The following is a 27969-nucleotide window of genomic DNA, read 5'->3' as shown; positions in this document are numbered from 1 at the left end:
TATGGGGAAAGTCCAGAATTAAATATATCAGACAACACTATTGTAATAGACACGGCTGTAGGGACCTGCTGACAACTTAGAAATCAAGGAGATCCGCGTAACAGTGCCTTTTCACCTGATTCGGCTTTAACTGAACAAGCACAAGAGAATCAAGTCCACGGGTTACTATTTAAAAACAAAACAAAAGTTAAGACAAGGAGCCCAACAGCAATGACCTTCTAAAAGGCGGCACGCGCGCCCTGTGGCCTCGCCCTCCTTAAACACGAGAGAAGCCCTCGATTCTCAAGACGTTCAGCGCACCACGTGACAGACTTCAAGATGGCTGCTTAGTGCTGCGGCGCCGGCGCTGTCGTGTCGTCAATCGTAGTTCCGGCTGGCCGCTCTAGCCTTCATGCGAACTTTGTGGCACTACGGTGCGGCTGTTTCTCTCCGCGCCTAGGACGGGACGCTGGGAGGGCCAATTTGGCGGCGGGCAGGAGATGGCGCTGTAGCTGCTCCTCGGTTACGCTATTCCGGCGGCCGCGAAAGCGGGGTACAAGCGAGCGGTGGTGCGCGCTCTCGGGCTGCTGCGGTGCTCTCGCGCGCTCTCCCTCCCTATCTCTCCCCCCGCCCCCTTGCTCGGCAGGCTCCGAGGTCGGTGGCCGTTGGGCCGAGGCAGGAATGTTCCGCAAGGCGCGGCGCGTGAACGTGCGGAAGCGGAACGAGTCGGAGGAGGAGGACGAGGAGCGGGACGAGGAGCCCCCACAGCCGCAGCTGCCGCCTCCCGGAGGAGATGGGCCCGCGGGCGACGCCGCCGCGCTGCTCCCGAGGCCGCCGCTCCTGCCGCTCCCGACGGGCTGCGTCCCGCTCGTCTCTCCCGCGGGTGGCGGCGGCGGCGGCGGCGGCGGCGGGCCCGGCGGCTTCGCGTTTGGCGGTGGCGGTGTCGATGCACTTGGCCGGGGAAGCGCAGTCTTGACGGCCCCTCCGCCTCTCCTGCTGCCGCCTCCGCCTCCTGCGCAACTCCCGGCGTCGCCGCCGCCGCCCCAGCTGCTCCCGCCGGGGAACAACGGCCTCGTGTCAGCGGGCTCCAAGGCGAAGGAGCGGAAGAACAAGAGCAAGGAAGCGGCGGGGCCTCCGTCACGCGGGAGCCTCAAGCTCCTCAGCTTCCAAGACGAAGAGGAGGGTAAGCGAGCGAGCCCGTAGGCCAGCCCGCAGCGCCTGTGGCGGGATCCCTTCCCCGCGCCACGTTCCCGGCCGACGCTTGCCCAGCTCATCCCTCATGGGGGTGGCCTCCGCCGGTTACTCACTACTCCAGGGGACAGCTGGTTTATTTATTTATTTTATTTATTTATTTGAGAGCGGGCAGTTTTGAGGATTGGGGATTGCCGCTACAAAATAGGCACCAAGGGCTACTGGTGCCAAACCCAGAATCCTGGCAGATTGCAAGCCAGGCATTGTTCTGAAGGCAGCTGTTTTTGAACCAGTGTTACTGGAAGGCACAAAGTCTAAGCCAGGGCTTGCTTTTTGATTTGTGGAAGAAGGAAATGGCTGTCAGAGAATCTGTAGATGGGCGCACTATGATACCTGCAGTGGTTGCATTGTGATCACTGCTTTATCACAGTTCCCTGCTGCAGTAGTTGCTTTGGATTATTTATAGAATGGTCCTGATTAGATTTATTCAGAAGTGTTATTGATATCATTTCACTATTCAGAATTGCTGCCCTAGTTACTTTTCATGGTCTGCTTCTGCAGCACCTAGAATGATCTCTCAGTCAACTTCAGAAGTGTGAAGGGATTGTACATGTTAGAAATGAACACACTGTATCAGTTCAAATAGTATGTTCAAATACAATGTTTCTCATTAAAATGAAATGGTGATTGCTTTTCTCCACAACATTTGTTTTAGCAGTGACATTTGACACATGAATACAAGAATGTATGTACTCCATTTGCAATTAACACTAAGTACATGTATCATGAAAGACTGCAGAAGATGTAAGCAGCGTTTCTGAGAACTGCTGTTACCAGATATTTCATAGTGAGCAAATGTCTATCAAAATTCATCTTTGCTCTTCAGTAATACGTGGTAATTACTGAAGAGCCTCTTGTGGCGCAGAGTGGTAAGGCAAGCCGTCTGAAAGCTTTGCCCATGAGGCTGGGAGTTCAATCCCAGCAGCCGGCTCAAGGTTGACTCAGCCTTCCATCCTTCCGAGGTCGGTAAAATGAGTACCCAGCTTGCTGAGGGGTAAACGGTAATGACTGGGGAAGGCACTGGCAAACCACCCCGTATTGAGTCTGCCATGAAAACGCTGGAGGGCGTCACCCCAAGGGTCAGACATGACTCGGTGCTTGCACAGGGGATACCTTTACCTTTAATACGTGGTAGATATGTTTGCAACCAAAATAAAGATATTGGTTGATGAAACTATTTGTTCCTAGGCTGAATTTATGGAAATCTGGGAGATAATCTATTCAGGGGCCTCACAAATGTTATGAGGCCACCTTGGGAATGTGCCACACCACTCTTCTGTTCGAATTTGCTCGTTATCATGCTTAATTAATTAACTATTTGGATAACCCTGTTTTGCTGCAGTTTATATAGTGAGTCTCCCCTTCAGTAATATGCAAGTGATGCCAACCAATATAAGGCATGCATTACTAACTTCTTGTGGCTGTCACGGAAAAGGTCTTAAAATGAAATATGTGCTTTTAAATTCTATGTTTATGTTTATGTTGGTTGAATGCTAGACAGTCTGGATGGTATTGTTTGTTTGGATGAGTTCAGAATGAGAGCAAATGAAAATAATTTTGGGCAAAATATTATCAGCCATAAAATAGGGAAGCCAAAACATAGCTAGTTGGGATTTTGGCAAGACTACTTTCATTTTCTGGGACCAAACCTCAGTTGCTGGTCTGTTTTCTTGTTGGGAAACTCCCAGGCCTACTTTAGGCTAAATGACGTCTACCTGTATGCAGAATCTGAATAGGCTGATACCTCTATTCATGTGGATTGTATGGAACAACTATGTGTGCCTTAGAACAAGCTGCACTTGTGGAATATAATTAAGATATTCAAACTCCTGTCTTTAAAAACAAGGGAAGTTTGGGTCTGATATAAGTGTGGTTCACCTTGGATATAGGTACTCAGATTGTTTTATGGAGATCTTGTAAGAGCCACATTTGTAAAGAGTATTTAGTAACAAATCTCTGTTAAAAATACTGCATGAATAAATATAAATGTCTTTTCCCTTGAAAATATATGGAAATTTGGCTTTGCCTTATTGCTTATATTTGAAGGAAAACTTCATATATATATCAGAAGAAGGGAATGGTTGATGCTATGTAATCTCCTTACTTTAGGCACTGAAGTTGATAATTTGAATCCAGACTTTGAATATATCATTGCATATAAGACTACCTTGGCCTACAAAATTAATTGTAAAATTAAAGCATTAATTTTGTTACTTAAATATTTAAGTGCAAAATTATAATTATTAAATTTGAATTCAGCCCTATTTTCAAAGTTCCTGTTTTAGATTTTCTATGCATAAAGCCTAACAACCCACATTTTTAATGAATTAAGGGGAAACTTTTAACCATTGCAGCAAAAGATTAAAGTCTAGAAGAATGTTGTAAGGAGGCACTGAATCATGGAGCACTATTCCTCTCGTTACTTTTCAGGGCTTATTGGAACCTTCATAGGCTTGTTACCTTATTGTGGTCAGTAAGTGACTTAGTCAGAGTTCTGCTGTTGAATGGTTTAGCTGCTGTTGCAGAAAGTAGCACAGGTCAGTTTTCCAGAACCACTGCTGATAAAGCAGATTCACCTGTTAATTTGATATATCATATTCTCTGAGTTTGTTACTTGCCCAGGGATTGAAGAAGATCACACTAGTCTCTGCCCACACTAGGACCTTAGGAGATAGTACCCTATGGCAGAAAAAAAAGCACCAGAGGAAAGGGAAAGCTAGCCTGTTGTCAGACATGATTAGACTGATCTCTCTCTTCCTTCAATTTCTCTTCCCTTGGATACCTCAACTTTTTGATAGGTGGGTGAGCCTGGGAGCCGTCAATCTTGTTTGATGTGAGCCACTGTATGATACAATTATGGCCTGAAAACTGAAATTTTGTATAGCTGAAAAAGATATTCCATTGTCTCTTTGATCAGTTTATAATTTATCTCATTTGTCTTTATTTTTCTTTTAAAGAAGCTGAAGAAGTCTTTAAAGTGAAGAAATCAAGTTACAGCAAAAAGATAGTAAAGTTGCTTAAAAGAGAATATAAAGAAGATCTTGAAAAATCTAAGATAAAAGTAGAATCTAATTCTTCAGCCGATGGTAACTTTATAAAACTCTAATTTTGTTTCATAAATCTAACACACAGTTATGGGAAAGGTGGCTGTCTTCTCATTCCTGCTTTTGTCTCTGCTTCCCTTTTTGCACTACCTCCATATTCTGTTATTTCATTTGTCCAATTTTGCAGTGCTGACTGTCTCTTCCAGACACCTGGAATGCTGAGAGTGCAAGGAAAGAGAGAATCTTTCCATGGGCCAAAGCCAGGGGAGACTTTTCCAGCATAAAACAGGTTCTATAGCCGGAGGACTGAAAGCTAGATTTTTCATTATAGTGTAGCCTTGTATTAAATAGGACTACACCATTAATTCTGGGAACTGAATGAAAGGAGGAACCAACTTCACTTCCTATCTGCATAATATTGCATTGGAAGAAGGAACTGGGTTTGGGGCTGTGAAAAAAGGAGTAATAGGAAAGAAAAGTGACAACCAGTGTGGGGAGGTAAGATAACAGAATCAAACGTGATGAGAGGGAAAACAGGTGGGAGGTAGAGAAGTAGGGGGGAAAGCAGGGTCATGTAGGGAAAGGGATTTCTTTTCTTTGCATGCCCCCTTGTATATTTATGCTGACTGTGATTATCTCAACTTCCAGAGTTGTTACCAGGAAGTATAGGCTCAGTATCAACTGTTAAAAATTTCTAATGAGGGATTTCTAGGAATTATTTTCTCTGTGTTCCTTTAGATGCATAATTGCTAATAAGTTTCATCAAGCATGTTTTTAGTTTAGAATAGTGGTCCCCAACCGCCGGGCCGAGAAGGCCCTGGCACCGGGCTGCGGCTCCCTCTCCCCGCACCCCCCCCCGCAGTAAAAAACTTTCTGGGCCGCAAGCTTGCGGCCCAGGAAGCTTCTTACTGCGGGAGGGGGGGGGAGAGGGAAGCAGGGCCGCGCATGCACGACGTGCGCGGCCGAGCAATTGTCCTCCCTGCTGCTGCCGGTCCCCAGCCTCGAAAAGGTTGGGGACCACTGGTTTAGAGCACTGTGTAACTAATGTGCTTTGTGGAATTTTCAAAGGGTTTCAGTTCAGTAATATTTCAGTGGTTTGAAATGTTCAATGATTTGAACATTGCTTTCTTGAAATGATGCCACCTTAAACTGAATGAAAAAACAGTCTGGATGTAACCAATTATATTTTATTTTAGCTGTTTCTAATGCATGTTTTTAGGGGGTTTTAAAATCCTGTTAAAAGTAACTTCTCCCAAAAGGACAGTTAAATATATAGGCTTGTGTTACAGCTGAACAGTCTGTCGACAAAACAGGACAAACGAAAGATACAATTCAAGAAGATGGGACTGCAAATAGTGAACAAGGAGAAGAGGAGATGGAAGTTGAAAGTGAGAAGGAAGAAGAAAAACCAAAAACTGCAGGAGCTTTCTCAAGTGCTTTGTCTTCTTTGAACGTTCTACGTCCAGGTTAGTATATTATAATAAAAGTAATATTGGTAATACTTGTCTAATTCCATGTAACCATATTTTCTTCAAATTCTAAGAGCAAAGTAATCTCTGTTAGTCTTCCTTTTAAAGAACTTTAAATGTCTGGTTTCTAGTCATCATTATCATCATCCTTAACACTATTTTGCTCCCTTTTATATTTGGGAAACATCCTCCGGTCTTCCAGGTCCACCCTGATTGGCCCTCCAGCTCCCACCCTCCCTCCTTGCCTGCTATAAGCCTTGTGGCAGTGGCCTCCATTGTAGCCCACGAGGAGAGCGACAGGGATTTGGGGCCTGCAGGTACTACGCTCCTGCTGGGAGGGAGCCAGAGGGGGGGAGTTTGCAGCTTCCCTGCAGGCCTCAAAGCCCTGTCGCCGCCGGCAGAGGGGGAGCTTTCCACTCCCTTTAGCCCGCTTTGCGGCCCAAAGGAAGCCGTAGCCACCCTCTCACGCCCTCCTGCCTGCCACCCCTTTCAAAGCCCATTTTTAAAATGGCCTTTGATACTAGTTATATCATAAAACCCAACTTTGTAGTTACTGTTTTCATAATACATTGGAATCTTTAGTCCTGCAGTAGCCTTATTATAACAGTTTTATTACAGTATTATAACAGTTACAAGTAAGCTTGATGATGTGGAAAAGTCAAATGTGGCAGCAATATAATTCTGTTTAAAATGTGTTATGCGTTACCTTAAGAATAGTTACTGATATGAGTGCTACTATGAGTGTGATAACTGTATTCACTTTACCATATATTCTTAGTAGATGACATGCAGTGATTATTACAGTTATACTACTATAAATATATGGGCTGGATATCAGTGGCAGCATTTAAAATGCATTATTTTTCTCTCCAGGAGAAATCCCAGATGCTGCTTTTATTCATGCTGCTAGGAAAAAGCGCCAAATGGCTCGTGAGCTTGGGGACTTCTTACCCCTTGATAATGATCCTGGGAAAGGGCGCCTTGTTAGAGAAGATGAAAATGATGCCAGTGATGATGAAGATGATGATGAGAAAAGGAGGATAGTCTTTTCAGTGAAAGAGAAGTCTCAGAGGCAGAAGATCGCAGAGGAAATAGGTATTATTATTATTATTATTATTATTATTATTATTATTGGATTAGTAGGAAATTTGCCATAAATTTCAAATGATGATGTGGTTATTAAGGCTTCTTATTTATGTAGAATAAAATTGCCTCTAGAGAGCATAGGAGTTTCAGAGGCACTTTTTGATATAGCATAAACAACATTTTTAAGGCAAAAATGGGGGGGGGGATCTCTCTAGGTTGCTGAGTCTCCTGCTGTTGTATGCATTAATGATTCAAGCCCTTACACTGATAATGTAAACATAGCTTAACTTCAGCATCCCTTAACACAGTTGCACAATCATGGGTATCAGTCTCTTCCCAAGTTGAAACTTCTTTCTGAAAATGAGTGAAAGGAGCCATATATTAGCTGCCTTTGCCAAGACAATACAGATTTAAATGCTGTCTTCTAACTTCATGCTTTTCAGTGTTCAGTGTGTTTTTTTATTTCTTTTCATTTGGTGTTTGTGAACAGGTATCGAGGGAAGTGATGATGAAGCTCTAGTTGCTGGAGAACAGGATGAAGAACTGAGTCGGTGGGAGCAAGAACAGATACGTAAAGGCATTAATATACCTCAGGCATGTATTGAAATCATTTTAAAATTGTAGTCAGTCTCTAACTGCGGTCATTCTTCCAGTGTCAAAGAGAAAGTGTAACAAGAATTGGCAGCTGGACATTTTTGGAGGGTTGAGCTGGATACTTTGGCATAAAAAGCACTACCTACTCACCTCACACCCCCAGGGACTTCTAGCAGATGACTATGGCATTGAAACTATCACTGTATTTTACTTTAAATTTTTTAAAATTTATATCCCACCCCTCCCTTCCCAGCATTGCTGGCTTGGGGCGGCTTCCAGCATGAGCATAAAAACATACAATAAAGTTATAAACAATTATTAACATTTATAATAATCTAAAAACAGTCAAACTGCTGTATAGGTAGATTAGATCAGTGAGAACGTCTAGGTTTAATTCGGGGAGGGGGTATATAGGGAACCTGGACACTATTTAATCAAGTTGTCTGATGTTCATTGGCCCCAATCAAATGAATTACATCAGGTCCCTCAGTTCTTCCAGGAGCTCATTCCACCAGGTTGAGACCAGGACAGAAAAGGCCTCGGCCCTGGTTGAAGCTATGTGTACTTTTGGGCCAGGGATCACTAAATAATTCCTATTGGATGATCTTAGGGTCCTTTGGGAGATATAGTCAGCCAAGCACTCAGGTATGTTGGTCTTTGACCATGTATGGCCCTGAAGGTCAACATCCATATCTTTTAACAGATTTGGAATTCAGCTGGGAGCCAGTGCAGCTGCCTCAAGGCAGGCTGGATGTGGCTTCTCCATGGTGTCCAAGTAAGGAGTTGTTCTGCATTCTAGACTAATTGCAGTTTCTGGATCAATGTCAAGGGAAGAACTGCCTGGAGGATTTTGGAATCTGAGGAATGGCTAAAAGAAATATGACTGGGAAATTTGCCCCGCTACGTATGCCCTGAGGCATATTATTATCAAACCCAATGGTCACTGTGTGACCATTTCTGCTGCTTCTAGGAGGACAGAGAAATAGATGAGAGGCGTGATTTGAAATCTTACATGCGCGTATACCCTCATAAGCACATCAGTCATATCCTTTCCTTCCTGGATTCTGTAAGTACTCATAGGTTTGAGCATACCAAGTTTCCCATCTCTATATTTTAAAAAGATCCTCTGCCTCTCAATTGCTCTTAACATTCTGTATCCCTTGGAGCACAGTTCTCAGGCCATTGTTAGAGTTATTCATTTGGTTAGTTTACTAAGTAATCATTTGCTGCATATCATGGGACACTCCTAATTGTATAGAAATCTACATTATCTTTTGGTGACTGCTTTTCTATTGAATATACAGTAATATAATGCAATAATGATTAAGGCCTCATAAATCAGAATTGAAATAAATACATCTATATATGCTGAGTTATATACTGATAAATAGAAGGCTATTTTTTTAAATGTCAAGTTGTGGAATGGTGAACAAGCAATCAATGGATATTTGGTTTTAATGAGCACTGAAAGATGGATAATTATTTTTTGCTTTTATAAACAAATTTTGTTTATTTAAAATATTTTAATACTACCTTTGCAACTGATCCGTGTTCACAAGTCAATAAACAAAAATATTAAAACATATTAAAACAATGAAATAATTCAGTTAAACACATAAAGACATAACAACACTTTACATCCCTTGATTTGCCTACTCACCATTCCATCGCCTGACCTAATTGGTATTGGGGGGTATGCCAAATGAAATAAAAACCTTCCAGTATTTAAACCTATTAATTGGGAGACAGGATTTTCCCTATGGTGCAAAGTTTGATATCATATTATGATATCATTGTTGGATGTATTGAGTTTGTGACACCATCTGTTGTTATTGTGGGCTAGTTGACACATCAATGAGGTATATTGCCAGTCTGGATGATTATGATGATTAGATTTTTATAAGCTTGTCTGAGACTAGAGGTTAATATTATTGAGAAATTTTTTATTTTTGTGTGTGGGATCCAAATTCATTTGCCTGGAGGTACTATACTGTTCCCCTAGTGGCCATTTTAGGAGAAAGATGGTATCTATCAGTTTCTATTCATTCAACATATTCCACCTCATATTTGTTGTGGCATGTCAATCCTATGACTCTCTTCAATAAAAAAGCCTTGCTCTGAAGAAAGTCATAGGCTCTAACTCCAGGGATATACATATAACTGAAAAAGCAGGTTCTGCATACATTTTTGCTTATATATTTTAAAGTTATATGCTTTAAAGCAAAATGCTGAAAAATGCATTGAATTGCTACCTTTCTTGGCATGTATTTACATGTACAGAAAGGAAATGATTGGCTTAGTAAAACTTTATAGGTAACTAAAAATGCAATTCAGGTGGGTAGCTGTGTAGCTCTGAAGCAGCTGAACAAAGTTTGAGTCCAGTGGCGCGTTTTAAGACATGTTTTATTCAGGAGGTTTAAAATGGGCGATTGATGGGCAGATATAGCGTTAACTGTGTAGTGTTGAGGTATCAGATAATTATTGGGGTATCAGATAATTATTTTCAGCATTCCACAATTGAGGATACATCTGCCCATCAGTCTCTAATTTTGAAATACTTATTTCCTTCACTATGTTCTCCCCTGGTATTAAACCCAAAGAAATGATAACCATATAAACTAAGCTTCTTATTCCTGTTTGGTGCTTAAATTTGTTAAACAACTTAATTATGTTATATGCTAATTTATTGCTCACCCTCTGCCTAAATGTATGGACTAGTAACTTCCATTTCATCATATCTGAGGACATTTGCATGCACACAAAAGCTTATACCTTGGATAAAGCTTTTTTCATTCTAATAAATACAAGATTGAATTAGCTTGTGACAAATTGTTTCAGGTTATATAATGTATGTACCAGGATCATACCTATTACATATTTGTATATTTGGTTCCTGTAGGTTCAAGCAAGTCAGCCTGCTGAAGTGAACAACCTGTATTACCACAATACCTACCAGGCAATGCCTTATGGTTCTTCTTATGGCATTCCTTACACATATGCTGCTTATGGATCTTTGGAGACAAAGTCTCAAAAAACAGATAATACAATTCCTTTCAAAACTCCCAGTAACGAGATGACACCTGTTTCTATTGATTTGGTAAAGAAACAGCTTAAAGACAGGTAGGACAGACTAACTTTTTAAAACTTAGACCTGTCCTCTAGGTTTCTGTCCTCAGGCATCTTTAGTCTGGGGGCCAGATGCAGAATTCATCGATGGATGCGTACTGACTGGATCATCATTATTAAAAAAAAGTGAGAAGATAACAAGCTATATTCAAAAAGACTATTTGGATTATTTCTCTGGAAGCGAACCTTAAATGTGCCAATTTGATCTTGTTGAAGATTGATGCATCTTCTGGACACTGAAAAATAATTTTATAGCCAAGGAACTGAAAGTACAGTGAAGTTTAGCTTACCACACGGTATTTTTATAAGAATTATAAATTGGTCTTTTTAGAATAAGTAAACACTTTAAGCATGAGATTTAATGTGGTATTTTAAAGTTGTAGTATATTCATTGGATGGCCAAAGCATGTAGTATTAACTGAGCACATGTTTGTGCATATTATGAATAGTAGCTTCCCTTCCCCTTTGTAGATGTCTGTCTTTTTGTAAGGGGAAGTGAGTTCAATTAGTAAAAATCTATGACTAACCATTTGAGGTTAACAAACTTAATTATGAGCTCCACGAAATTGCCCTTTCAGAAGTCACTGTGCCTTTTCTGGAGATCGTTAAGAATGTACAGTATCAAGCTGGCATCCTAGCTAGTGGCACAAAAGATACAGAGGAGATTAATGATACCTGGTATCTACAGCAGGCCACTTAAACTAAAAGATGTGCCATATGTGGCTATTGGGCAATTTAAGAAATGAAAGCATCTTTTTGTGTGTGCATCCATGGCACATGTTTCAAGGAATTTTGGATATTACGAGCATGGGTTGTGAGTGAAAGCAGCAACAGTATGAAGGTAAAGATGTGGAACTTATGTATTCTGTCTTAGAGGCAATTCACTGTGTATAAGGGTGTTGAGCGGCACAGCTTTTGGGATAGGCTAGCTTCTTTTTGACATAGTAAATACTGCTTCAAAATGTTCGTGTTACATCTGGTATTTGTATTGTTTTGCTATTCTGAAAGTTTGATGAAGGAGAAATAATATAATAGGTTTTTGGATGTAAGTGTATATGTCCATTGACCTTTAGGTTGGACTCAATGAAAGAATTTCAGAAAGCAAATCAGCAACAACATGAGAAGCATCAGGAAAGCCGAGATGACTCTATCAAGACAATTGAAAGACTGGAAGGGTCTTCTGGGGGTATTGCTGAACGGTATAAATTTCTGCAAGAAATGCGAGGGTATGTCCAAGACTTGCTTGAGTGTTTCAATGAAAAGGTAAGAATGCAAATTTTATTCATCCTTTTCAGTAATGAAGTTTAGTCTGTGCTCATGTTCTCTTATCCATGCCCATGAAACACTCAGCACCTATTTGAAGGTTTGGTTTTAAAACATTCCCTGTCCCAGGAAGGAATACAGCAGAATATTAAGGTTGTGATGCTAGCTTTCTAATATTTAGTTACTTCTCTGTCCCTGAAAACCACTGTGGTACACAGACAACTGTTTTTCTTGTTTTTTAATTTGCATTTTGCAGTATAGGTGTTCAGAGAAAAAGATGATATGGACAACACTAACTCCACATCTATTCATTATTTTTAAAACAAACAAAAGAAACACAGGAAATCAGTGCTTACAAATGATATATATATTTAAATTAATTCCCATCTCATGTTTGGATCCCGGGCTGTTTCAATGGCAAGATTATGGACCACCAAAAAAACAAAACAAAACACAATTTATTGGCCATCAGATGTCATCTTTTGGAGGAGTCTTCTGTTCTAAAATTTTACACTTCTGATGCACTGCTGTGCTATATTTCAGGCCATTCTGTCCTTTCCCTGCACAGTTGATTGGTATTTGGTAATTTAAAAGATATATAGAGATGTGAATGAACAACATATTGTGAAACTAAATACTGAATGAAGATTCCTATGAAATGTTGCTGGGAGTCATGAAAGTCTTATAGATAAAATCCCTTGGGACACCGGGAGGGGTTGCAGTGGGAATTGAGTGAAACTCTTGTCTACTTGCCATACTGCCAGTGGAATTCCTGCTGGAACAGGAATTACTTACTCTGAAGTAAGAGAAAGGTGGGAGTGATTTTGCCCAATTTTCTCTGAATTCCGTAATTGTACTGTTGTCCACAAGGTTTCCCAACTCTCAGCATCATGTTTTCAGAGGTCTCAACTCTGCTAGGAAGAGGAAGTTAAAAGGTTCAGTGTCTATGATTATCTTTTGCTTTTGGGTTATAGAATCCAATCAATTACTTGTTTTAATTTTTAAAAATAAAACTGAATTAGAATAGGAACAAAATTGACCTGGAAAAAATATGGCCATGGATATTTATGAATTATGCTATTTAACAATATATTTTCCTCTAAACAAACAGTTTAGATGCAGAGTAATCTGGAAAAAGGAAATATCTAAATTAGACTTAAAATATTCTGTGCACTTGGATATGCAAGTTAGGTGTAGTTGGAAAGAAAAAAATGTGTTGCGCGCTAGAGTACGGCTGAAAGGCAGTTAGCCTTCATTAAAGGTTCTGTAACACTTCAAGCAACAGTGAAATGGAAGAGGTTTTGACTTGAGTAGGCCCACTCTATTGGCAGTATAACTCAGTCACCTAATAATCCTTAGGGACTGTGATGCATTCCATAGGCACATGGGACATGCCTCCTCTCTCTTCCCAACTCCCCGTTTCAGTTTTATTTTATTATATTTATATTCATGTTTCAGAACAGTTAGTGTAATCCTGCAAATGTATGCTCAGAAGTAAATCCCCTGAGTGCAGTGACATTTAATCCATCATAAATATGTTTATATTTATAGGCCTGGAGGATCATTGTCCATGGGGTCGCGATGGGTCGGACACGACTTCGCACATAACAACAACAAATATGTTTAGGATGATAGCCTTTGTTTAGAAATTTGAGGGCTTAGGGGAAATCACAGAAATATTTGAGGGAGAGTGTTTTTCCTCCCATGTCTTTCCAAGGACTTCCTCGGTTTTTCCAGTGGAAAGACTGGGATATTTTGGGGAGCACTGGAGAAAATAATATGCTGTAATAGGCTTAATGATAATATGTTACTAAAGAGTCTAGTGTATTCAGTAATATAACTTTTAGCTTAATATCAGTTCTACGTACTGTGAATCTATGACAGTTTCTGTCCAAATAATACTACTTTTTCTTTACTACATAATTTGTTTTCTGCTTTTATTTTTTTCAAACCTCTTAGATAGCAGAAATTTAACAATACTTGTGCTATGATAGCATAGCAGCTGTTTGCGGTGTTTTTCTTATAGAAAACCAAGACATTTATTCTTCCATAATGATGTCAAATACTGCAATTTTATATGTTGAGTTATAAATTATGCATTTTATGTTAAGCAGTAATGCATTTCCCAACATTTCCATCTTTTTTCTTCCATGCCTGGGAGGAAAACTCTGGAAATTTTACATATCTACTTCTGGTATTTATGCAGCAGCATTTTCAGTAATCACAGCACAATTTTAGTTTGCCAAATCACTTCTAATTGCAAACTGGTTTGCTGCTATCTATGGTTAGTGAAAAAATGATTGCCAAGATAGAGATCACTTGGAGAGGATGAAATTCCCTCATCACTTTCCTGACTAGGTGATCTATCAGAACAAGCTTAGCATTGAGCAGTGGTGATGTTTGCATTGGCCTAACATGAAGGATGGGTCTGTGGATGACAGAGCTATAGGCATACTTTTTGAGTGCCAACAGTCAATTTGAGTAGAACTCTGAACTAATAAAAGAACCATTACTTAATTCATATATGCCAATATATTACAGCATATTGATAAAACGGGTATAAATCCTTAATATAAAATTCTCTTTGGTAAGTAGTTTACACTTTTCCTTTAGTAACCGATAGCTAAATATATATACTCCTGTTTAGAACTTGTTTTTAATTTAATTCCCTATCCAATGAAATAGTAAAATAAAATGAACCAGAATAGCCTCTCAAAATATGCAGTTGTGTTCTTAACTTGCAGCCCTACAGATGCATGAGGAAGGACAGGTTTTAATACATAAACTGTCAATCAATTAAACTGACAATTAAATCTTTCTCTAGCAAGTATTTTTTTTAAAAAACCCAATAACTTGAACATTATTCTAAACACATTCTGTGCTAAGCAGTATCTTATATAAATACAATATAATTAAAATGTAAAATATAGAATTTTACAGATAAATAACTTAATATTCAGCTGTAAGAACATCTTAAAAGATATCAGAAGATAAAATTCCAAATCCAAATAGCACTTTAAAATTAAACAAGATTCTTGAAATCCATTCTCTAATGAAAAGATAAGAACACCAACCAAATTAGTTGCCACATCTCTTAATGGACGGTTGTTGTTAGGACTGTACATAAGTATAATTTAATAATTAACTGAACTGTGAACAAAGTGCTATCAGGCCTTTGTCAGGCTATCCTGTTTCTCTTCTATGGCAACAGAGTTCTGTTAATGAAACAACAGTATGAGCTTAATCAGCATGATCATCTGCATGATAGGGACTTTGGATTTAATGTCCTGCCCAGCAGAATCTTGGGACTTTCTTCCAAGAAATGGGGGAACACAATGAACTATGTCTTCCATGGTGAGGTGATGCTGTAGCTACAACTAGGGTTCACCATCACTTTCAAAATGTGTTTGCCTGTTAAGAGTGTTCTATGACAGTGGTATTGGAAGGCTTGTGTGGATTGTATGAAGCACATAAAGTTGCTTATTTCATAGGATGCTACTGTTTGTGAAGTTACTGCCCACCTCTTATTGCATTCTTTTGCCATGTTTGTTGATTGTCAGCCCCTCACTTCAGTATCTGGCAATGGAAATAAATACATGATTAGATTGCTATTTTGAGAAGGATAATTTCTGTTCTGCGTAGCAGAGGGTCATGTGTAATGCATGTCTGGGAGGTTGAGGTCATGGGGCTGTGGTTAGTTTTTAGTTTAGTTTGAAATGTAGAATAACACAAATAGGTAAAATGTTGTTTAAGGGGTTTTTTTATCATGCTTGTGATTACTCCAAGAATTACTGTAAATCTAAGTTCCCTGTCTACATCTTCCCAACTACTGAACGTATTAGAGAATATGGTCAGCCATTGATTCAGAAGACTAGATTTAAAAAAAACCTTACATAATATTTGCCTTTCCTTTTTTAAAAATTAAATGTCTCGAATAAAATGCTGCAATCATAAAATTGTTCCTTCTGTCCATAAAAAATACATTTATAATATATTTCGGGGAGGCTGGTATATAAAAATAAATAAATTAAATAAATAAATATTATTAATTCTTTAATGTGAACTTTTTATTATTTTCTCTTAGAAAACCTGCATATGAATTAAGTGATCATTTTGCCTTCCATGTCTACCTTTTAAATCTTGTTTCAGGTGTTTTGATTCTTGTGTATTAAAGGGTTGTTAATTACCATAGCTTCATGAAATGTTACGGTTATCAGGAAATCCCTCCTATAGTACAGAATGCTTTATTGTTAGTGTAATAGTCAACATTTCAACTAAAAGATGTTTAGAATTGGCCACAGAACTGTGATGGTAGAAGAAAAAGGAACTGATGGTGTTTTCCGATCGGCTGGATCCAGCCTGCACTGAGATGTATATTGGAGATGTATGTTGTATATAGCAACTTACCACATGGAATGTATAGTCCTTGTAGCATCACTGAAAAGTAAATCCAGAGTGTTTTGGTTGCTGGGAAATACACAAGAGTACAAAATATCAAATCACTGAACGTGCCTCCAGATTCCATTTCATTTTTTTACCTTGTTTAAAAACTTATGCTTGCAGACATAAATGTTAAACACTTCCTCCACAGATTGAATTTCGAATCACACTCAGTAATTTAAAAACAAGATTTGACTGTTTGGGTTTTTGTTTTTTTGCATTTGTCACGTAGAGTTCTAGATAATGACATGATAATGCTAACTTTCAGGTGCAACCCTGAGCATACCAACTTCCAAATAAATCTGACTTATTGTTTAAAGCCAGGTTATTTGACCAAAATTATGCTAAGACTCATCTGTGAACATGACTGACCTCAGGATTGAATAATATAAACTGGAAGCATTCATGAAGATTTCTTCCATGCCCCCCTCCCCCCTCAAAAAGACAGAGGCTGTAGTAGCCTAAACAAAATGCTATGGAGCATAGGATTCTGGAGGGTAGAATTGGGCAAAATCACCCCTACTTCAATCATCTACCAACAGAACCTTTTCTGTCACTGTTAAATCCATCAGGAAGGGCAATTCCCCTCCTCACTTACCTAGGGTGTTTAGGACACCTCACAACCATTTATATTTATAAATATCACATAAAACTGTAAAATCATTTACAAATCCTAAAGTTATTAGCCTTAAAATTGAATCCCACAATTTCAGACAGGCTGCCTCTTTCTCTTTAGAGAGAAGGGGGAGTATAAGGTGCATTTATTAATCATTGGTGGTAGGTGATAGTGTGTTGGGTGTTTTAGGAAGGCAGAATTTTGATCTTATTTCTTGGCCTCAGCCATAGGCCTGGCAGAGCAGCTCCTGTCTTACAGGCCCTGTAGAACTGTCTAAGGTTCCACAGAGCCCTGATCTCATTAGGCAGAGCATTCCATGAGACTAGGTCCAGAGCCAAAAAGGCCCTGGTTGAGGCCACTTTGACCTCTTTGAGGCTGGGGAGTTTTCAAGTTTTGCTGTCTAGAACTTAAGCTTCTTGGGGGGACGTAATAGAGGAGGTGATCTGTGGCTTCTGTGGCTGCTTAACATCTGGGGGGGGGATCAGAGGCTGCTGGAAGGAGGTAGGAAAGACCTGCAATGCTTGGGGTTTGTAGGATCCAGCCCTTCCTGATTATCTGCCTGATTTTATTAAATAAGTTGTTGAGGTTGTCCAAATTCCTGGAAGTTCAGTAAGAAAAAGGACTGTTTTCTTGTTTTCAACTGCACCAGGTGTCACAATTGATAAATACCAATATGTTAGTATGCAGGCTAGTAAATTTTACTGTGGGCTTGTGACTTTGTGGATTTATAGGCATGCTTATATGTTTTTCAGCTTCTCTGTCATTTCCCCCCCTCGTTTTTTTCTTGAGCTAAATAGCAATTGTTAAAAATATAGCCATGAGCAAAAAGTTACTCTTCTAAAAGTACAGCAGTACACATTGGAATTGTATGGCATCCCAAACAATTAAGCGCATGAAGATTTTTTTATTATGGAGTATTATATTTTTACAGGTGCCCCTGATTAACGAGCTCGAGTCATCAATGCACCAGCTGTACAAACAGCGAGCTTCCCGCCTTGTCCAAAGACGACAAGATGATATTAAAGATGAATCTTCGGAGTTTTCAAGCCATTCAAGTCAGTCCATCTTGAAGGTTTTTATTATTCATTAAACAACCTTGTTTACTTAGTTCAGTTGTAATTTAAAGTGAAACTACAAAGGATGTTTAGTTTAAACCTGATAGAAACAAATTCAGTTAAATAATCTTAGCTCAAACTCTTAAACTGCCTTTACTGTCCTCTGGCTTGTGGTAATTAAAAGCTGTAGTATTATACTTCAGCACTTTTACATATTAAATGTGTGTGCAACTACCTACTGTCTTCAACCCACTCATTCAACTATTTTACAGAATGTTCAGAATTGAAAACTGAAGGTTATTCTGCTAGAATTTTTAAAATTTCAGTGGTACTGTGTTTAGATATTGCTGGGGCATTAAGGATATAGTTTGCAGTTCTTTACATTAAACCCCAGACCAGGAAAATAAAATTTTGTGCTAACATTTTTGTTTCTCATATACGTTATACAATTTTGCTAGGACGAATTTATAAAAATTATGTGAAAGATACATTAAAAGTGAGTATATAAAATTTCCTGGGAAAGCTTATGTTTTCTTTCAGGGTGACAGATATTAGGTAAACCTTACCCTTGTCCAGATTTTGTTGCTTTCTAGATTAAGTGTGGGACAATATTTAGTTATTCTATTCTGATACTAATTGTCTAACACCAACTGAAAGACTGTTAGTTTCTATTATTCATCAGTATCAGTCACTAGGTACAGAGATCCAATCTATTCTAGATCTGCTGAAGGGCTGTCTTTCTCCTTCTGACCTTTCCTTTTACAAATGTTGTACACTAATGTTTTTTTTTCCTAATACGAACATGGTTTTTTCATGTTGTAAATCAGATTTAACTATTTGCTATTTACTGAAGTACTAAATTCTAAGATTATATTGGCTTTACCTTTTTTAATTTAGTCTGCATGTGGTGATGAAAATGTGAAATCTTTTAAAAAGGCAATTCAGCCACCTCCACCACTTCAAATAGGGGCAGAGGGAGGGATAGAATTGTCAACTGAATTTAGGGTGCATTCAAGATGTGTCAAAATTGCTTTTTAAATAAAAGACTCAATACTGTCGTGATTATGCTTTGTTGTGGTACATCATGAAAAATTCCTAATTTCAGGATTTGTATACTTACAGATAAAGCACTGATGGCACCAAATCTTGACTCTTTTGGACGAGACAGAGCCCTGTACCAAGAGCATGTAAAAAGGCGAACTGCTGAAAGAGAGGCTAGAAGGTGACTTGTGGCTTCCTATGTTGGTAGTGGGTAGCGTTTAACTGTTCTATTTGGGCCATATGGGAGGGCTGTATAAAAATCTAAGAACCAAATAAAATAAATAGTGTTTCTGGATTGAATCCCATGAACTGCAGGCACAAGGATCACAGGATTGCCCTGCAAATAATTCTTTCCTATCCCAGAAAATATATTACCAGGACCAAGGTATCCACCAGGCCTAATAATAGCCATGTAGATCAGATGGCTGTCAGGAAAAGGGTCAAAAATGAAATTACTCCTCCCATATCATAGACTGTCCTGCTCCTCCCACTGAAGGTTTGCAGGATCCCATTCTGTGTATGATGTAAATGTGTGGTGAAAATAGTACATATTTATTGATAAATGCACATCTTAAAAATATGAGTTGGCCTCCAGAGCAGTGTTTGGATCTTGCATAGTTCAGCATAATGAAGCTGTTACCGTGGATGGAAGATGGCTACTGAGCTCAGTAATACAAAAGGTGTTCCCAGGCTCACACAGAAAGTCGTATAATATTGAGGAGCTCTAGCGCTGATACTTATTGCATTCTCTAATTCCAGAAAGCTTCAGTTCAGTTTCATTCATTTCCCAATGTAGTAATGAGGGAAAGGGAAATATTAGCAATTATCCCTTTATGGTGTGGGAAGGGTGCATTGTTAGATGTCTGGTACTCTGAAGAAGGACCAACACGTTCTATCCTTGCTAACAGAGCTCGTCGCAGAGTTGCTAGAGAACAGTCTGGGAAGATGACTGATCACCTTGAAGGCCTTTCTAGTGATGATGAAGAAACTTCAACAGATACTACAAACTTCAATATGGAGCGAGGTTAGATTCTTCACGTGTTGTTTATTTAGAACACTTCCCTGCCCTCTTTTCACCCAATTCAGGATTACTAAGGTATTGAACATTCCAAGAAAACATTAAAATATTTCAGACATTTAGAAATTCAAATATACATAAAGCATTTAAAACACAATTGCTATGATATGAACACATAGAAATGTACAGAATGGAAGCTAACTAGATTTCGGGAGCACCAAACGTGTTTTTTTTTAAGTCTTCCCATGCTGGCAGAAACAGCAGATGTGGGGGACAGATGAATCTACGTGAATAGAAAGTTTTGGTGCCACAACTGAGAAGGCTTCAGATGGCTGAGGCACTTCAAACAGGGCCTCTGAAGATGTCTGAAGTGTTTGGATGGGTTTGTGTGTGAGAAGGCAGCTCTTCAGGTATATGGGCCCCAATCTATAAAGGGCTTTAAAGTTCCATATCAGCATCCTGAATTGGGCCCAGATTATTAAAGATTATTATTGCTCCTGTTATCTGGCTCTTACATTGTCCTGTGCTCCAAAGAAATTAAAGTGCAGTTACCATTCTCCTTCAGCAATAGTGCAAACAAGGTTTACTGGACTGGATTATTGTTCTACCGGTATTCTTTGTTCTCTGGTTATGAGCACTTTGGTCTAAGTGGTTGAAGAAAAAGAAACCCTTCCCTTTTATTGTGTATAATCTTGTATGATGCTTTCAAGGGCTGTTATAGAAGCAAGTTTATTAAATACATTAGCTTTGTTCAGTGAGGAAGCTCCTCCACAAGCTGCTTGTGCCATGGCATTATTTCTATGTGGCTGTGTCTCAGAGGTTGTTATACTGAAGCCAAAAGTCATATCTCAGGCTTGCAGCAACAGTAGCTATAAAACCAGCTTGTGAAGTAATAATAAACTTGTTGGGTCTTAATATAAATATGCCTGAATATTAAGAAATATTTCAGTGGTATAGGTGTAAACCTGTTTACGTTTTGGCTTAGAAGCTTGATTATGCTGTTCTTTTTAATTCTGACAATGAACATTCTACCCAAATAGTGAATTTGTTTCTTACATAACAAAACATTATCATCCTAGATCGCATTTTGAAGGAGTCCAGCAAAGTTTTTGAAGATGTGTTAGAAAACTTTTACTCCATTGACTGCATTAAGTTCCAGTTTGAAGCCTGGCGTTCCAAGTATCTCTCTTCTTACAAGGATGCATACATTGGCCTTTGTCTTCCGAAGCTGCTTAATCCTTTAATAAGACTTCAGTTACTTACTTGGAACCCTTTGGAGGTGAGAGAGTACTAGAATGTGTACAGGTTTATGACATTTGTATATTGCTTTTCAATACATGCAAACAAACTGACATTTAGGTTATAATTCTTGTGCTTTTAAAAGTTAAAATGTGCAAGAAGAAGAAAAGGACTTCATGAATGTAGCTGGATTTAAGCATGATGGAATGATACCCAGTTGCTGCTTCTCACCTGTTTGGTCTTGGCAGCATTACTTGGAAATTGGAGGAGGTCCTTTCTCAGAGCTGAGTGCAGACATAATAGTATAGCAGTTAGCAGTGTGTTCATTTTGTTTAACAAGGTGAACCATATGAAGTGATCCTAAATCCACTGGTATTCTGTATCGTTGTTTTTTTTTTTAGATTAGCCTGCGATATCATTTGTGACTTGAGTTCTTTCTTAGTAAGCATTGCACCATTAGACCCAGAATCATTGTGCCAGATTATGACAGAAGAAGCCCAGGTACAAACCCATACCCCTGCCATGATGTTTACTGAGTTACATCAGATCATGCAGTCTCTCATGGCTTATCATGCCTTCCAGGTTACTGTGAGGGTTAGATGGGGATTTGAGAGGCAGGTGTTATGTACTAAAACATTTTTATCCTACCTTTCTGCATGATTCAAGGACACTTACAATAACAGTTAGATGTTTTTAACATTTAATATATATATTTTCTTGGAGGATGAGAAAAGCTAAAAATAAAATATCACTGTATGTCTCTTGAAGCATACTACAGAATTTTGAAAATAGTCTTGGCCACAAAAACTAGCATTTTAGTCTTAGAAGAAAGGATATTGCATCATTAAATAACAATTGTTTTTGTAATCTGTTTCCCAAGTGCTAGTGAAATAACAAATAGGTGATAGAATAAAACATACCAACTTTGATGCCAGTGCAACTTCATAAAATACCCTGTATTGTTGCTGCACAAGTACATTATGACAGTGAGGCCTACAGCTGATATATACTGTTGTTTGACATAAGAGTTGCAGACTGCACACAGCTGGTGGATTTGTTGGAAGTGTAACACCCAATTGTCATCAATGTGTGTCTTAATAGGACAATTGCCAGGATTTTGAAAGCATGTTATGGTTTGAGTCCTTGCTGTTTTATGGATGTGAAGAACATGAACAGGAGAAAGATGATGCTGATGTTTCACTGTTGCCTACAATTGTGGAAAGGGTGGTTCTGCCTAAACTAACAGGTACTTCATAAACATACAGTTTTCCGCAAAGAAATACATTACAACAATCAAAACATAATATCTAACCCTGAATATTGCATTTATTTTCATTAGTACTTGCTGAAAATATATGGGATCCCTTTTCTACAACACAAACGTCTAGAATGGTAATCATTACCCAGAAACTAATAAATGGGTATCCTTCTGTGATACATGCAGAGAACAAAAACACACAGGTAAAAATTGTTGCTTATTTTGTTCAAAATTGTTGTTCATTGTTGCTGTATTTTTGTACACAGTTCTTACATTTTTGTAAATGCCATTAAATCGCAGGTGACATAGAGTGGTGCTATAGGGTTTTCAAGGAAAGAGATATTCAGAGGTTGTTGGCCATTGCCTGCCTTTGTGTAGCAACCATGGATTTCCTGAGAACCAGTGTGGTATAATGGCTAAGAGTAGAGATGGGCATGAGCCAACCCATAGTTCTTCGTGAACCCACGAAATTGGGTAGTAGTTCTTCGTGAACCCACGAAATTGGGTAGTTTGTGGCTCACAAACCAGGCTTGTATGGCCACACCCCTGATGACCGCACACAACCATATACGGGTTTGTATGCGTTTGCGGGCTTTTACGGAGGCGGAGCTTCCTCAGCGCATGCATGCTGACTGCATGAATTGTGCAAAAATATCTCTTCTGCCATAGATGGGGCTTGGGAGGGTTGCCTTTTGGTTTCCGTGGCTATTCCAGTGATTACCCATTTAGCTTGATTGGCATCCTAATTAGCCAAGAGTTTTTAATGGGAATGCCTATAGTCCCTGAGGTTACATGAGAGAGCGTTGTGTCCTTTTGCTCTCGGTGGGACTGGGTGGCAGAGAGAGAGGTGCGTTGCTATTTGGAGGGAGAGAATTTTGTGGGCTACATAGAGTGGTTCTAGAGAGAAGGACCACCTTCAGCCTTACTTGTGGGTCTTTGGCTGGTATTCAAAGCCCCCTCCCCCATTTGGTGCCCGATTGGCTTTTAATTGGAGCCTTGCTGTGCCTGTGGCACTGGTGAGACTTTTCCACTGGCTGCAGGCAAACATCTTTTATTTTCTGTTGTTGAACTATTCTGTCTGGGAGCAGGGGAAAACAATTTTTTTCCACCATGGTGTTCTTTAAGAATTTTCCTTTTGAATCTCTTCTGCCTTAACTCTTCTAATTTTTTTCTCTTAGAGTGGGGCAAAGGATCTCCCACAAATCAGATTTCTACTTTACTTTTGTTTGGGGAAACACTATTTCAGGTTTTCCCTTCACTTGGTGTGTGTGTGCGTGCGCATGTGTGCAGGCAGGGTGTTCCCTCCTTGGCTGTGGTTTCATTCATTGCATTGCATCTAGTCTGGGTGCTGCCGAAGACCATGGATAAATCCTGGGTTTTTTCCCCCAACACTCTGAATCTGAGATAGTTTGGTCTCCATGTCAAAAGCCACCATGCCTGCATCTGCCTCAAACACGCCCTTGGGCCCATCCTCAAGGAACTCATTCACAGTTCTTAGATCGGCTCGCAGTTCCAAATTAGGTACCAAGCTTCAGCTAGATCTTTTGGACCACTTTCAAATGATCCCCATTGATCCTTGCATTGTGGAGTGCAGGATTTGCAAGGCCTACATGCGCCATGGGACAGACCCAAGCCACCCTTCCTCCACTCTCTGCCAGCACCGGCAGTGTATCCACCCCACTGTTCTCTCTATGAAGCAGAGACCAATCCCACTGGGAGCAAAATACTGACCCCCTCTCCTCACAAACAATATGTGGAGATGTCACCGTCCCTCAAGGAAGCTCGCACTGTTCAGTTGTTGAGTGTTAATGGCCAGGCCTTATTGGGGACTGTCCAAATGGTAGATGATTCGTCCCATCGGGGAAGTTTGGTCACAACAGGATGTACAGTTGGCATTAATGACAGTGGTTTTCTCTATGGAGACTGTGATCACGCCGAGGAAGAGGGACAGGGCACAGCCGCCATAACTAGGCTCATTGGGGAGATGGTGCCCCTCTCTTTAGTGGAGGACAGAGGGTTTCACAGACTCCATGTACCAGTACATGGTAAATCTGGTGATAAAAAAAGAAAAAAAAGAAAGGCTGAGCTATCCAAAGCCAAAGAGTATATTGTGCATTTCATGGCTGACTTGTGGAGCTGCCAGCAGCATGGCTACCTTTCCCTCACCGCTCACTGGTGACAGCCCGAGTAGTTCTCAGCTCACACTGCCAGCAATTCCCAGCAAGATTCCTGTGAATGGGGGCAGTGTCCTTCCTCTGGGATACAAGTTGTTCCCTTTGCATGCTCAAGGGATGGATGAGGCACACACCTCAAGAAGTATAGCTGCAGTTATTGAGGACAGCTTGAACAAGTGGCTGGGAAGTGGGGTGGTGTACTGGGGCTAAGTCATCACAGATGCGGGCACAAATATGTGTGCTGTTCGTCATGTCAAGATGGGAAGCATTGTGTATGTCTAACATTTTGCATCTTGTAGTCAAGGAGGCTTTTGGTTAGGGGAATATGGTGAAGCCCATGTGAGATGATGCCACTTTGTGGATGTGATAACTTTTGGAGACTTGTCAACTTGCCATGCACTTCTCCCTCAGCACCCGGTCTGCCCGGAGACTGTGTGTCAGGCAGGCAGAGATGGGTGCCCCAGAGCATGTTACTCCAGGACATGTCCACTTGGATGAAATTCCACACATTTGATGATTCGGTGACTGGTTGAGCAGAGACTCATTGTGCAGGATGTTGTGGCCTTTCCACACGTAACAATGTAATATTCTTGAATCCCATAATGTATGGTGAAGAGGAGTTGAACATAAGCTCCTCCGGGTGGCTGACTCTTACCCATATGGCCCATACCCTTAATCCTTTCCAGAACACCATCGAGGTCCTCACTGCTCATACAGCTAATTTGGGACAGGTGATTCCCCTCATCCGTGGTCTCGATCGAGCACTGGCCACCATGCTGAGTCCTTCAACAGATCGCCTGCCACGGGTGCAGTCCTTGGTGCATAGGTGGTAGAGCGGTGTCAAGATCTCCCTGCATCCTGTGTAAGGGAAGAAGGAGTTTAGGCTTGCTTTCATCTGTGACCCACGCATAAAAGGAAGCATTGCTTTTCGCAATTCTGAAATGTCTGCCTGGGGGGATGAACTCTTTGGGGAGGTGCAGGCCTTGTGTGACTCCAGGCTATAAGTTGGAGGGCCCGGCATCCAGCATGAGGGGGAAGCTGAGGGCTTGGTGGAGGCAGAAAGTTCCTCTTCCCAGCCGTCCTCTGTTGAACAAGATTGTTCCAACATCAGGGAGGGACAATACTGGTCCTCGGTAGTCTCATGAGAGGTGGCTGACATGAGTCAGCCTGCGGCAGCTATCAAGGAGGACTCCACCGAAGTCATGGTCATGGCATACCTTGGACAGTCCCCCAAATCACCCCATTGTAATCCCTTGGAGTACTGGTCACAAAATGCCACCACGTGGCCTGATTTTTCGGCTCTACTGTGAATCTTCTACTACTGTTCTGAGCAAACATATGTTCTCCAATATGGGAGACATAATTAGCCCATGGCACTCATGACTGGACCCGTCCATGATGGAAGAGTTGGTATTTCTGTCTATTAATCTCCCCTTGCACAAGTGCCCACCTGTTGACCTATGCAGTGAAGACTGAAGGACATGTTGACCACAGCATCCTGTTCTCTTGCCCATTTCCATGGGCGTTGAACAATTGCCATTGAGAGCTGGGATTACCATGATGACAACTGGTCCATAGATCCCCATCCAGTGGGATAGTCCCCCAACAACTCCCACACCATGGGCCAAGTTTACATTCTTTCTCTTGTCATACTTCCCCTCTCTTCAGGACCCCATGCCAAATACTTCTGAATTTCTGTCTTTTGCCATGCCACCTTATGTTGAAGTCCAATGTCTTCTTCTACATAAATTCCTTAGAAATAAGTCTTCAGTTGCCACCTGCCAAGGGGTATCCTTACAGGTCTCTTCTTGCATTGTCCTATGATCTACTCCACATTCCCTTGTGACTGCCTGTCATGTTCTCTGGCCTTCAGAATGCCTTGGTCTTCTGTTTTTTCACAGATTGGGTGAAGGGTTGGAGGCTTATGGGAACAGATCAATTTTGGGGCTCAAAATGTCACCATTTGGGGACACGGGACGTTGACCCATCAGCGCTTGGGACTCAGCATGGACAGAGCCTCCACTAGAGGTGCCGCATATTCTTGCAGCTGCCAACCTGTCTGAATGGGCAGGTGCAGATAGCATTGGCAGGTGGCCATGGTGATCCAGACAGAGACTAATACTTAGTCATCTGCCCGTGTGGTCACAATCCAAGTGGAATTAACAGCGAGGAGTAGAACCACTGCCCTGTTAAGGAGCAGTGCTTCCTCCCATGAAATCCAGGGTGCCTCACAGAAGGCTTTTGATGGGAAAAGCATTCTTCCCCACAAACACTCCAGATGGAAAAATAAGTCTAGAGTGGTCACATTCAATGTAGAATGTTGGGACAGGAGAGTGGAGCTGTAGGCTGCAATGTTAGGTTTGGCCACAAATGTCCATGAACGATGGCTTGCAACCTTTGTTATTGGGGATTAAACTTCTGGAGATGCTGCATGGAGGGGCAGTGGAAGTGGCAGGGGTAGTGTTTGGATTGAGTCATGGCTGCCCTCTCCCACAGGAGGGAGAGTCCAAAAACATACCTGGCCATACCTTGGCACCTGGAGATGGTTAGGCATCCCTGCCTTTGCTTGGCTACCCGGCTGCCAATCATACCCTGGAATTCATTGCAATGACTCTTGGGGAGTGGGGGCCACTGTGTCCTCTGCATGATGAATCCAGAGGGCCTGCATTTTGAGTGGGGGGTAACCAAGAGGGTCCACAAGCTTGGAGGGGCCAGGATGTGCAGTAGCTGTCACCATATTCCCTGAGCCCAGTGCTCATAGATAGTTGTGTTCAGCAGCTGTTAGACAGATGGATAGATGGTGGTGTTAGGTGGGCAGATAGATAGTTGGTTAGGTAGGTAGGTAGAAAGTTGGTTAGGTTGGTAGATATAGGGGGGAAAGTCTGAGCACAGGAGCATGTTGGGAGCTTGTGGACCCTCATGGTCATATGTGTGGGCACCACTTGGCCCCCATGGGGGCTCCCAATGCCCATTTCAGTCATCATTCATTAAGTCCCTAGGAAACCTTGCTCCTGTCTAAAACTATGACATCCTGGATGCAGAATTTCGGCCAAAAATAATGCTAGAGGAATGGGAGCAACTTTGAGGGGAAAAACTTAACAAAACAATACTATGACATCGGAAGATAGGTGGATGGATGATCACTTCCCAGGGCCAAAGTGGAGAAGGGTGGACACTGGACAAGACCCAGAAGCCATGTCCACAATGAGGTGATATAGTCAGGGGCCTCCACAGTGAATTTCACATGTATAGCACCCCAGGAAACAGCTAAACAGTTAACGAACTCAAGTGAACACAAAGGTTTGTGAACATGGAA

At 40.8% G+C, this 27969-nt stretch overlaps 1 protein-coding gene across 1 annotated transcript in view; it reads left to right on the top strand.

Annotated features, from left to right (window-relative positions):
- The first annotated feature begins 452 nt into the window (after positions 1-452).
- Positions 453-27969, top strand: part of PAXBP1 (PAX3 and PAX7 binding protein 1) — a 33755-nt gene continuing 6238 nt past the window's right edge. The window contains exons 1-13 of the mRNA XM_077342571.1: positions 453-1162; positions 4188-4316; positions 5564-5740; positions 6617-6838; positions 7320-7423; positions 10323-10543; positions 11623-11812; positions 17800-17923; positions 19046-19145; positions 19873-19988; positions 21062-21261; positions 22323-22467; positions 22561-22682. Coding sequence (XP_077198686.1) covers positions 661-1162; positions 4188-4316; positions 5564-5740; positions 6617-6838; positions 7320-7423; positions 10323-10543; positions 11623-11812; positions 17800-17923; positions 19046-19145; positions 19873-19988; positions 21062-21261; positions 22323-22467; positions 22561-22682 — 2352 coding nt within the window. The 5' untranslated portion in view covers positions 453-660. The remainder of the gene's footprint in view (positions 1163-4187; positions 4317-5563; positions 5741-6616; positions 6839-7319; positions 7424-10322; positions 10544-11622; positions 11813-17799; positions 17924-19045; positions 19146-19872; positions 19989-21061; positions 21262-22322; positions 22468-22560; positions 22683-27969) is intronic.

Source organism: Paroedura picta, chromosome 6 (assembly GCF_049243985.1).
Source record: "Paroedura picta isolate Pp20150507F chromosome 6, Ppicta_v3.0, whole genome shotgun sequence".
NCBI lineage: Eukaryota > Metazoa > Chordata > Lepidosauria > Squamata > Gekkonidae > Paroedura > Paroedura picta.
The sequence above is the reverse complement of the archived record's forward strand: the minus strand, read 5'-3'. Positions and strand labels throughout refer to the sequence as shown.